We start from the raw sequence: 12,696 nt of genomic DNA, 5'->3' as shown, positions 1-12,696 counted from the left end.
ACAGTCTGTAGGATTGTAGTTCTTCTTGCCTCTGCTGTCTGCCCTCCAGATAGTTTTACCTCTTGCTTTGCAACTTTATATTCCTATGTTCTTTCTCATGAGTAGCTGAGTTAGCTATGACCTGCAACATAGTGTTAAACGGTAGTGCTGATAATGCGTATCCTGGTCTTGTTTCTTATGTTAGTGGTAATGACTGCAGTGTTTCCTCATTAAGAAAGATCCTGACTTTTGAGCTGAGATATATATATTTTTACATGCTAAGGAAGCATCCATGAATTCCTAATCTAATGTTTTTATCGGGAATTAATGTCGTTTTTTATCAAATACCTTTTTGGCACCTATGGATGTAGTCATGATTTTTTTCCCTTAGATCTATTAATATGATGAGTTATATTATTAGATATTTCTAGTGAACCATACTGATACATTTAAAATTGGCTTGATTTACATCAAGTCCTGAATGCAGTCTCTGATGGTGTTGCTGCTCAAATATTCTGTCTTCTGTATTACAGTTACTATGGACTGACAGTTTGGTTCCCTGATATGATCCGGTATTTTCAAGATGAAGCATACAAGTCCAAAATGAAGGTATTCCATGATGAGCATGTGTATGGTGTTACAATCAACTTCACAATGGAAAATCAGATTCACCAACGTGGGAAACTTGTGAATGACAAGTAAGTGGGAGACCATGGGCTTTCCTCAGATCAAGGGGGATGTGTGTGGGGACTGTCTTGGGGAGAGAGCCACTGGGAAGATAAGAATTCAATATGGCGAGGATTGAGCTCCAAGGCTGGTGGAGCATCACAGCTTACCATGGCTGCCAGAGACTCGACAGTGCTCCTGGTGGCTCTGTCTATACTGTGCCGTCCCCTGTCATCCTGGCTAAGGTTGATTCATCCAAGGAGGGTCAACCAAATGATCTCTCCTGAGACCTCTCATCTTTAATGGTGATGCACAGAGAGCCCCTCAGTGATGCCTGCCTGGAGAGAGGTCCCAGAGCTCTCACCAGTGAGGTCCTGCACCAACTCACAGCCTGGCTGTTGAGCTTTTTCTTTGATTCTGGATGCTTCTTCAGAAGCAAATCCAGAGGCCAATATAACACTATCTTATGTTATTCTTTCGCCTAACGTTATCTCCAAGCGTTGATTGGCATGGCCCATTGTCATCAAGAATGTTGTGCTTTGGGGCAAAAATGAGTGGAGTGTTAGAAGAGTCCTGCCCACAACCTCCTCAATCTGTTTGACTCCTTCTCTTCCTACTCCTGGGACACTGAGATGGATAGTCCGGCCTGTTGGGCTTTCAGAACACCTCTTTGAGGTTGCCCTCTGAAGGCCCCAAATGGGTCAGGGCAGGACAGAATTTCCTCCAGGCCACATGCTCCACTAAACTGAGCATTTTCACCTCTGCTGTTTCCCTTCTTGAATTATCCTTAGCAAGTTCACTGGGTCAGGCAAGGGCATGATACACCAGAAACACCACAGCCCAGTGTCAGTGGTATAAGCTGCCCCCAGGTTAATGTGTCTGTGCAAGAATTATCACCATGAATTTTCTCCTCCGACTCGGTTCTACTTCCCCAGCCTGCACCCACCTGTGTGTCTAAGTGGCCATGCCTGTGACTGTGAGAAAGAAGTGTATGTCTGGGTGAAGTCCAAGGAAGGTGGCTTGGGCAGTCTAGTCCATATGTTCTTACTGGACAGACCATAGCAAATGTTCACTGTTATTTAGGATGAGAAAGAAAGTGTGACACGAAAAGGGGAATGTTATTTCTACAAATATAAGGCCTTTGGGGCAGGAAAGTTAGGACCGTCTATCTGTGGACATGGAATTCAGATTTTCAGATGATTTTTTAAAATGCCGAGGCTCAGTCACAAACATCTCCACCTTCACGTGCCCATGTATGCACATGCTCTCTTTGGGGACACTTCGGTTCCTGGAATCTGCTGAGAGTGGCCACTCCAGTGATGGCAGCTCGAAGGCTAGTGGTTGGTGGATGGCAACTCTCCCCAGTATTTCTCACCGTCAGGGCTCTTCAGTATAAGCCCAGAGATCTTGCGTTGGCATTGCCAAGGAAGAAATGTTGCCCTTCTTTATTAGAACGCTTTGGAAATGTTGAAAACTAAGGGACATTATGGATGGCTAGATGTCACCCATGATATGTTGTTATTCCCTGCAGAGACGAATTCACTAAAAGAGACCTTATCTATGAAGTTTCCAATGTTCAGTGATACGCTATTGTGGTGTTAGTAATAATAACGATGGTAATGACACTTCTGTGTGCCAGGTGCTTCCTTAAGTGCCTTTCAGAGATTATCTCATTTAATCCTCACAAAAACTCCAGGAGGCAAGAAGTGTGCTTTCTCTTTTACAGGTTGGGAAGCAAGCTTAGAAAGGTTGAGTTGCTTGCCCAAATCACACAGCTAACGTAAATAGATTACAGATATCTCTCACCAATTCATGCATTCAGACTCCAATCCCGTATGCTTGACAACTACAAATACCGTCTCACTGGGAAACTCTGCATTCCCACAAAGGCCCTGTTTTACACGGTGCTTTCTGCATTAAAAAGTTAATTGCAATGCCAGAGCTGTTATGATTTTTAAAAGTACGTTTTCGAGTTCTAAGACTTAGCTACACAAAAAATGGGAACTTCTGCTCCACTCTGTCCTTTTAAAAGATCTGAGCCTCCCAAAGCTTAAAGCTTGAGGAAGGCGGTGGCCTCATCTGTGGAACCAGGACCCCAGGGAACAAGAGTTATTGTTAAGGGTCTGCGAATGCATAAGCAGGCCAATGATTGTCTGGGAGTGGATGTAAATATTCTGCACACACAGATGTTCTACCATGTTTCTGTGTTTCAAATGCATACAAATGTTTTTGTGTGATTATTAAAGTATAAATTCCTCCAGAAGTTGAAGTGAGTTCATTTTAACTTGTCATATATATGCCATTCAATTTTTTAACCAGGGGATACCACTGTCACTTGAAGCTCATAATTTGTGCCCCAGCAATTTATTTGGATAAAAATGGTGTTTTTCTCCTTGGAAAAAGATTAGGAACTTTTGAAACCAATCTGAGGAATTGAACCTGGTTTCTTTTCTTGAGTTATGCTGCCATCTGCTGGTCATAAACTAGAAAACATGCCACCTTTGGAAACCTTGAGCCTCTTTGGAGCTAAATTCTTTAAGTTCGTTAGCTTGGATGGGGCATTGTCCCCATTCTTACCAGTATTCCCCCTTAGACTTTATCCACACTTTGCTGATTAAAAATTTAAATAAAATTATTTACTTTATTGACTGTCACACATGGGGGAAGATTACTTTTAGCAGGGAGAGCAGAGAGAAAGAAAGCAAATGCATATCTAGAAGAGAGAAGGTTGATTTCACACATCACAGTGAAATGCTACTCACACTGTTAAAAGCATTTTTTAGTGGGGCATCAGTAGGAATTTTCTTCATCTGCAGTGGGTGTGTTTCAGGACAGTAAATCTCTGCAAAGCTGGCAAGGGTGGGAAATGTGTTAAATGTACCTTTTGGCTTCAGGTCTGAGGAAGTAGCCAAGGCTTGAGGGACTTGGGTTCCAAGCCTTGATGGGTCAGTAAATAGCTGAGCCACCTCTGACCGACCTGTTTAAGCCTCTGATTCCACATATGAAAGTCATAATATTGATATGTAATGTCCATCAGGCTTCAGAGTTAATAAAATATCTCAGCAAAATTTTGTAATTTAATCTAGGTCCTGCATAGTTCTTACAGAGCCTCTTCCTGAATATTTTACAACTAATTGGCTACTGAAAATGGGATTGCTGTTCCTCCATCAGACATTTACCCAGGTGATTGCAGATCAATAGAAATCCTGTTGATTTGGGGATGTTTGTTTTGTCTCTAACTGAGCTCTTTTATTAGTTCTAATAGTTTCCCCTTGTTATTGTTATACCAGCCTATCACCTGCCCATAACAATTGTTTTGTCTCCTTTCTTTTCCTTTTTATTCCATCATGAAATATATCAAATATGTGGAGAATAGAGAATAACACCAACAACCCTATTCAGAGCACCTAGCTTTGTAAAATCATAAACCATGCTACATTGACTTCAGATTTTAATATAGATTAAACACCACTCACTCAGTTGCCCTTTTTTTTTTTTTTTTTTTTTTAGAATAACACCAACAACCCTATTCAGAGCACCTAGCTTTGTAAAATCATAAACCATGCTACATTGACTTCAGATTTTAATATAGATTAAACATCACTCACTCAGTTGCCCTTCTTTTTTTTTTTTTTTTTTTTTTTTTTTGCGGTACACGGGCCTCTCACTGTTGTGGTCTCTCCTGTTGCGGAGCACAGGCTCTGGACGCGCAAGCTCAGTGGCCATGGCTCACGGGCCCAGCCGCTCTGCGGCATGTGGGCTCTTCCCGGACCAGGGCACGAACCCCTGTTCCCTGCATCGGCAGGCGGACTCTCAACCACCGCGCCACCAGGGAAGCCCTCAGTTGCCCTTCTTGATGCTATTCTTCTTCCTCCTGAGGAGTGATGATCACCATGGTCATAAATTTGGTGTTTTACATTCATGTGGGTTTTTATACTTTTCCAATATATTTATGTATCTGTAAACATTGTACAGCATTCTTTTGTGTGCTTTAAATTTTAGGTAAATATCATACTAGGTTATAGATGTGAATGTATAATTCTCATACTATAAATGTTTCAACTAGTTTTGTTACTTTTAGGCTGTTTACTTCTTTTATTTTAAATATTTTTAATTGAGGTGTAGCTGATGTACAATATTGTGCTGATTATGACATCCGGTTTGGTGATGGATAGAAGCCATGCTAATGGGTATCCTGACTTCAGTGGGGGCATTTTGGGTGTCTTCCTTTTAAGTATGATATTTGCTGTATGTTTTTGATTGGCCTCCTTTATAAAGTTAAGGAAATTCTTTTTTGTTTTAAGTATGCTGAGAGTTTTTATCATGAAAGTGTATTGAATCTGTCAAACATTTTTCTATATCTATTATGATAATCATATTGTTTTCTCCTTGGACCTATTAATATGATATATTAAAATAATATTTTTTTCAGTATTCAACCATACTTGATTCCTGGGATATATCTTAATCATTCAGTGTGATTTTTTTTTTAATAAATTTATTTATTTATTTATTTACTTTTGGGTGTGTTGGGTCTTCGTTTCTGTGCGAGGGCTTTCTCTAGTTGCAGCGAGCGGGGGCCACTCTTCATCGCGGTGTGCGGGCCTCTCACTGTTGCGGCCTCCCTTGTTGCGGAGCACAGGCTACAGACGTGCAGGCTCAGTAGTTGTGGCTCACGGGCCTAGTTCCTCCGCAGCATGTGGGATCTTTCCAGACCAGGGCTCAAACCCGTGTCCCTTGCATTGGCAGGCAGATTCTTAACCACTGCACCACCAGGGAAGCCCCCAGTGTGAATTTTTTAAAATGGCAATCAATACATTGACAAATTTGATTTACTAATTTTTTGTTTTAGTTTTTCTGTTTGTTTAGATGTTTATAGCAGTTTTATTCATAATTGCCAAAACTTGGAGGCAACGTACATGTCCTTTATTTTTTACAAAAAACTTGTTCAAATATTTCAAATTGGGTTTCAACTTGTTATTTTGTTAAGACTATTTTTAGAACAGTTTAGGTTCACAGCAAAGTTGAGAGGAAGACACAGAGATTTCCCATATACCCTCTGCCAGAACTACCATATTATCCAGTGATGATCCAAGATGTCCTTGAGTAGGTGAATGGATAAATAAACTGTGGTACATACTGACCATGGAGTATTATTCGGGGCCAAAGAAGTAAGCTATGAAGTCATAAAAAGACATTGAGGAACCTGAAATGCACATTCCTAAGTGAAAGAAGCCCCTCTAAAAAAGGCTACATCTGTATAATTTCAACTATATGACATTCTGGAAAAGGCAAAACTATGAAGATCAGTGCTGTCAGAGGTTAGGGGAGAGGGATGGATAAATAAGCAGAGCATAGAGGATTTTTAGGGCAGTGAAAATAGTCTGCATGAGACCATAACGATGGATACATCTCATCATATGTTTGCTAAAACCCATAGAACTAATGTTCTATTTAGGATTTTTGCATCTACATGAGATTGGTGTATATTTCCCTTATACTGTTCTTGTTCAACTTTGGTATCAATCTTATATTCTGAGGCACAAGAACATATGTCCTTAGAGAGTCTGTTTGGTTGACATTAGCACCAGTATTTCCCATCCTATAAATCTGCTTCTCCATGAAATAATATTTCAACCGTTTGGAGATATAAGATGGCCATGTCCTAAGTCCACTCTTTTATTTCTTTCGCCAATAGCTTCTGCTTCCTTAAAGGAAAAGTTCCACAAGATACTTTTGTTAACTTTTCTTTCAGCCTTTGAAATCTCCTGAATGAAGAATCTTGGACCAGTTTAGTATGTAAATTAGAGATTGGAGGAGATGATTTATATAAAAGACTCATAAAATATGTCGTGGCCCTTTCTCCTTTTATCTCTTCTTTTATAATTTTGGCTTTTTATAACTTACTTGGAGATACATTTTAAGGTCTGTCTGTGTCAGACCTATTATGATTTATGGCTCTGCTTTCTCACCCACTTTTGGTAGAACATTAAAATACCACCGAAGGCCACATCACCAGCCTATTACTGTATTAAAGAGAAGGATATATTAAGAAGGGCAAAGACCTGAGACAGTCTCCAGGAATAGCTTTCCTGAATAAATACATTCAGCATACAAATGATATTAATTTTGACATCAGAGCCATCTTCCTGTAACAAAGGCTTACTGATTAGTTTTTCCATGGAAATATGGAGAGCCCAGTGATAACTTTTGGAGGCTGCTGTTTAAAAGTCTGCAGCAAATTTAACCGTAAGAAAAATTGTTGAAAACCGTTTGGCTTCCTAGATCAGTGACTCTCACATTTTCTAAAGTATAATAATCTGGCATCTTCCTCTGGTGATCATAGTTTAAGAGGTCCAGGATGGAATGTAGAAAACTGTATCTTTCACAGTAACCTCCCATTTTATTCTGATGCAAGGGGTCTGGGGACTTCTCTTTGAGAAGCACTGGCCCAGGCTTTCTTATTGGGTGGGAGGTCTTTTTGCAGAAGCTAATGAGAGGTGGCTCTAGGTTAGCGTTCTCAGCAGAACACAACAGACCGTAAAGGGTAAGGGGCACTGTGCGTTGCATGTGGTCATGGATTGAATGATCTGGTGGCTGTAAAGAGGAACAATGACCCTCAGCACCCTGTGCTACCTTTGTCACTGTGATTCTCACTGACTTGTAGTTGTCTCTTTGCTTATTTTTTTCCCATTAGATTTGAGGGCAGGGACCATGTCTTTCCTCTCTGTACTCATAACACCTAAAGCTATGTAAGTGTTTGCTGAAGACTGAATATCTAAATAAATGAATAGACAGATGATTGAACGGGTTGTAATCCTTCATAAATGAAGACATAGCCAAAAGTTTCTTGCTTAAAAGTTTAACCAAGCTTGGTAAATATAACCAATAGAGGATGATGTTAATATATGTCAGTATATGTTTTTAAATGTAATATTGTTCTTTTCTTTTAAGTTTATGTAGGAGTTGGAGTCTTGCAGCAACTCCTAAATGTGGCTGCAGTTCATAATCATCTAGGGGTTTTACCTCTTATTGACTGTTTTATTTTTAAGTAAAAAAGTATTATGTACACTTGATATAAAAAAAAAAATTACGTTTGTCTCATGCCCAACCCCCATTGTACTTCCTCAGGGCCAACCACATCTGCCAGTGTCTTGTGTCACTCTCCAGGTATATGCTATGCACTTACAGGCATATGTGCCATATCCTTTCTTACATGAATGGTCACATGCAATAAACACCATATTGTATTTAATTTTTTCAGTTAACAATATATCTTGAAGATGGTTCCATATTAAGACATATAGACCTACCTAATAATTATAATGGCTATGTGGTATTCCACTGTATGGTATCTATCTATCTATCTATCTATCTATCATCTATCTATCTACCTATCATCTATCTATCTGTTATCTATCTATCTAGTAATCCATTGCTGTTATCATCAGTGTTGCAGTGAAGATCAGTGAATGTGTCTCTTTGAATGCATGAGTAAGTATGTGTATGATGAATTTTTAGAGGTGGTATTCCTAGGTCAAAGGGATTGTACATTTTAAATTTTGCAAAACTGCTCTCCAAAGAGGCTGCACCAATTATGTCCTACCAACAATGTGGATGAAAGTGCCCATTTTCCCATTTTTTTGGTTCAACAAAGATTCTGAGGCCCTCACACATCTACTGCCTTTAAACCTTCTAAGACCATCTGAGGGATATTCATGTTTTTAAAACTCCTAAAGTGAGATGTTATTAACATTTTCATTTCACACTATTTCACATTTCTTTGATTCTGATTTAGGAGGTTCATGAACCCGCATATGGGAACCACAGGCTGTGTACCTGGACTAGACATCAGCTTCCACTGTCCTGAGGCCCCTCCCCATTTATAAACACACAGTGAAGAAATGGGGAACTAGTCTGGGTTGAAAATAACGTTCCAGCACCTTTGGGTTTGCAGTTCTCCTTTTTTCTGCCTTTCTGTGTTTTCCATCTGAGTCTCAAGTCTCCTTTTTTTTTCTTTTTTTCCTGGATGAATCATTCAGGGGCTAATTTTTTCCCACAGGTTCACAAAGATGTACTTTAAACATGTACTCTTTGAGGACACTTTATTTGACGAGTGCTATTTTGAAGATGTTACATCGACTGATACCTATTTCAAAAACTGCACCATTGAATCGACCATCTTTTATAACACAGGTAAGGGCACGAACAGGGCGGGCTTGTTGTCTAGAATCAAACTGCTCAGTCATAAGCTTTAGGAGTAGTAAAGTATTCACAGATATGCATGCTGAGTCTTCATGTGGAGAAATGGGTTCCAGCCCCACGTCGGGGCTTCTTTGTGCAACAAAGAAGTTGCACAGCCTTTACCAAGGCATGTAGTTTATCTGTGTCTCAGTTTGATCACATGTAAAATGGAAACAAAAGTACTGGACAAGTGTTCTGATCTCAACAAGACTGATGCTATATGCTAAGGATCTTTGGTAGGAACAAAGTATGACCCATATTTAAAAAAAAAAAAAAGAAAATAACAGCATTCCAGGAGGGCTGCATTTTATACCTGGAGTGCATTCTTGAAGACCTAGCATAATTTGAAACAAAATTCAAGACATATGTTCTCACAATAATAAATGAAAAGGGAAAACTGCATCTTTTCAAGCTTCGTGCGTGAAGTGAGATAAGAATATTTTAAAATTACACCATTTCAGATTTCCATGATTAAAAAAAATCACAAAATTCCACCACTCTCTCACTCCTCATTATTTTTACTGCTCTCATTATAAATTAATACCAAGTGGAGTTGGGTTATAAGGAAACTAATTGAGTTTTACCAGGGGCTTCACCAATATTGCCTCAAGTAAGAAATGTACTATCATTCCCAGCTTACAACTAAGGAAACAGGGACTTAAGCAACTTGTCCAAGGCCACAGCTAGCAAGTTGGAGGAACTTTGATTCATCTCTTAATTTGTTTAGCTCTGAAGTCTGTGAGCTTTCCACTGAGATACTTGCATTATGTCCAGATCAATGCTTTCTCCCTGGCATTGGCACCAAGGCACAGTTTATGCAAGAACATCTTTTTCCTCCATGATATCAGCCTCAAAAGGTTCAAAATCTGGTCTCTAAATATCCCTTGGTCTTTAAATAGTCAATTATGGGATTTATCTTCCTAATTTATGTTTAGCCTGAACTTAAAAAAATATTAGTGAGTTCTATACATTTACTCTTTGGCATATCTTTCATTTTCTTCTTTCAAGTTTCATTGATGCCTCTTTGCTTGAACACTCTTTTTATTTTATTTTATTTTATTTGAGTAAAATTGCTTTACAATGTTGTGTTAGTTTCTACTGTACAATGAAGTGAATCAGCTGTATGTATACCTATATCCCCTCCCTCCTGGACCTCCCTCCCCAACTTCCTCCCCATCTAGGTCATCACAGAGCACTGAGCTGAGCTCCCTGTGCTATACAGCAGGTTCCCGCTAGCTATCTATTTTACACATGGTAGTGTATTTATGTCAAACGCAATCTCCCAATCTGTCCCACCCTCCCCTTCCCCCCTGTGTCCACATGTCTGTCCTCTACATCTACATTTGTATTCCTGCCCTACAGATAAGTTCATCTGTACCATTTTTTAAGATTCCACATATGTGCGTTAACATACGATATTTGTTTTTCTCTTTATAGCTTACTTCACTCTGTATGACAGTCTCTAGAACCATCCACGTCTCAACAAATGACCCAGTTTCATTCCTTTTTATGGCCGAGTAATATTCCATTGTATATATGTGCCACATCTTTATCCATTCATCTGTCGATGGACACTTAGGTTGCTTCCATGTCCTGGCTATTGTAAATAGAGCTGCAATGAATATTGTGGTACATGACACTTTTTGAATTACGGTTTTCTCTGGGTATATGCCCAGGAGTGGGATTGCTGGGCCATATGGTAATTCAATTTTTAGTTTTTTAAGGAACCTCCATACTGTTATCCATAGTGGCTGTAATCAATTTACATTCCCACCAACAGTGCAAAAGGGTTCCCTTTTCTCCACACCCTCTCCAGCGTTTATTGTTTATAGATTTTTTGATGATGGCCATTCTGACTGGTGTGAGGTGATACCTCATTGTGGTTTTGATTTGCATTTCTCTAATGGTTAGTGATGTTGAGCATCCTTTCGTGTGTTTGTTGGCAATCTGTATATCTTCTTTGGAGAAATGTCTATTGAGGTCTTTTGCAAACACTTGCAGTCATGAAATGTCAGAGCTGGGAAGCAGTGGAGATCATTAGGTGTTTTCCTCTAACTTCATAGGTAGAAGCTCAGGGAGGTTCAAGTGGGTCAGCCACAGAGCCAGTTCCCAAACCTAGGTTTCCTGAGAGCCTATATAGTGACCTTTTGGCTAGAATAGCTGATGTTAGAAGGTATCAAAAAACATGGAACTGGTTCTGAAGCAAATGGTTATTATTATTTTTTAAGACTTTAATTTTTTAGAGAAGTTTTAGGTTCACAACAAAATTGGAAGAAAGATACAGGGATTTCCATATGCCGCCTGCTCCCATGCCATAGCCTCCCCCATTATCATCATCCCCCACCAGAGCAGTACATTTGTTGTAATTAATGAACCTATGCATCATCATCACCCAAACTAGCTTTCTCTAGTTGCTGCGAGTGGAGGCTAGTCTTCGTTGAGGTGCGCAAGCTTCTCATTGTGGTGGCTTCTCTTTGTTGTGGAGCACAGGCTCTAGGCACGTGGGCTTCAGTAATTGTGGCACATGGGCTCAGTAGTTGTGGCTCACAGGCTCTAGAGCACAAGCTCAGTAGGTGTGGCACATGCGCTTAGTTGCTCCGTGACATGTGGGATCTTCCCGGACCAGGGCTCGAACCCATGTCCCCTGCCTTGGCAGGCAGATTCTTAACCACTGTGCCACCAGGGAAACCCTAAGATTTATTCTTGCTGTTGTACATTCTATGGGCTTGGACACATGGGTAAGAGCCATCATCATAATATCATACAGAGTGTTTTCACTGCCCTAAAAATCCACTGTACTCTACTTAGTCATCTCTGTCCCTCCTCCACAACCAAGGAGCAAATGGTTTTTATTCTGAAGCATGTTCAAGTTTCTGCATGGGCTTTGGAGTGATTGGCTCAATCTGGATCCGATTCTCTGGTCATTTCCCTCGTATACACTGGGTAGCCTCAGAGGAGTAGCCCAGGTACGGTGGCCCTCAATGTCATCTTGTTGATACAAACAGAACTATTATCTGGCTTGAAAGATGCTGTACTTAAACATGTCCCTCAGTGAATGTTCATTTCCTCTTGCTTATAGGAACTTGAACAGGTCGTTACATTTTTAAAGGTTTCCCACTTCATCCATACCTGGCCATGTGTCACCTGGATTTTGAGACTGTCTGATTGCCAGGGGGCGGTGCCACCTGCCCAAGGAAGGGGCATAACTTTATCCCTGTTTCTGCTCCAAATCTCCCCAGCCTCCCTCCATTTCATGTGAACCAAACGTTTCCTTCTCTCCGCAGACCTCTACCAGCATAAGTTCATCAACTGTCATTTTATCAATGTCACCTTTCTGGAGCAGAAGGAGGGCTGCCACATGGACTTAGAGCAAGATAACGACTTCTTGATTTACCTCGTCAGCTTCCTTGGCAGTCTGTCTGTCTTGCCTGGGAACATCATATCTGCCCTTCTCATGGATAGAGTCGGAAGGCTCAAGATGATCGGTGAGTTGTTAGGGACGCCACATTCGTGCTCTAGTGGGCTAAGGCAGTGGCTTAAAGTGTATGAAAGCAGTGGAATTTTTCTTAAAGAAATCTCACACAGGAAACCACACAGGTAAGATGGAATCTGCTGGTGTGGCACATCTGCAAAACCCCAGGGCCCCGTGGAGGTCTGGTCCACGCCAGGGACACATCTTCATTTCCTGACTCAGCAATTCTGTGACAGTTACTTATTTTATTAGCACTTCAATAGGATATTAAATACATCCACTGTACCCACTCTGTAAAATGCTCTTAAATGAGCATTGGTTTCATTTGATGATTT

At 40.3% G+C, this 12,696-nt stretch overlaps 1 protein-coding gene across 1 annotated transcript in view; it reads left to right on the top strand.

Moving 5' to 3' along the window:
- The window catches only part of SV2B (synaptic vesicle glycoprotein 2B), an 89,129-nt gene that overhangs the window by 66,234 nt on the left and 10,199 nt on the right, over positions 1 to 12,696 (top strand). The window contains exons 8-10 of the mRNA XM_007454894.1: positions 513 to 677; positions 8,708 to 8,841; positions 12,174 to 12,374. Coding sequence (XP_007454956.1) covers positions 513 to 677; positions 8,708 to 8,841; positions 12,174 to 12,374 — 500 coding nt within the window. The remainder of the gene's footprint in view (positions 1 to 512; positions 678 to 8,707; positions 8,842 to 12,173; positions 12,375 to 12,696) is intronic.

Source organism: Lipotes vexillifer, unplaced genomic scaffold (assembly GCF_000442215.2).
Source record: "Lipotes vexillifer unplaced genomic scaffold, Lipotes_vexillifer_v1.1 scaffold600, whole genome shotgun sequence".
Classification (NCBI taxonomy): domain Eukaryota; kingdom Metazoa; phylum Chordata; class Mammalia; order Artiodactyla; family Lipotidae; genus Lipotes; species Lipotes vexillifer.
The sequence above is the reverse complement of the archived record's forward strand: the minus strand, read 5'-3'. Positions and strand labels throughout refer to the sequence as shown.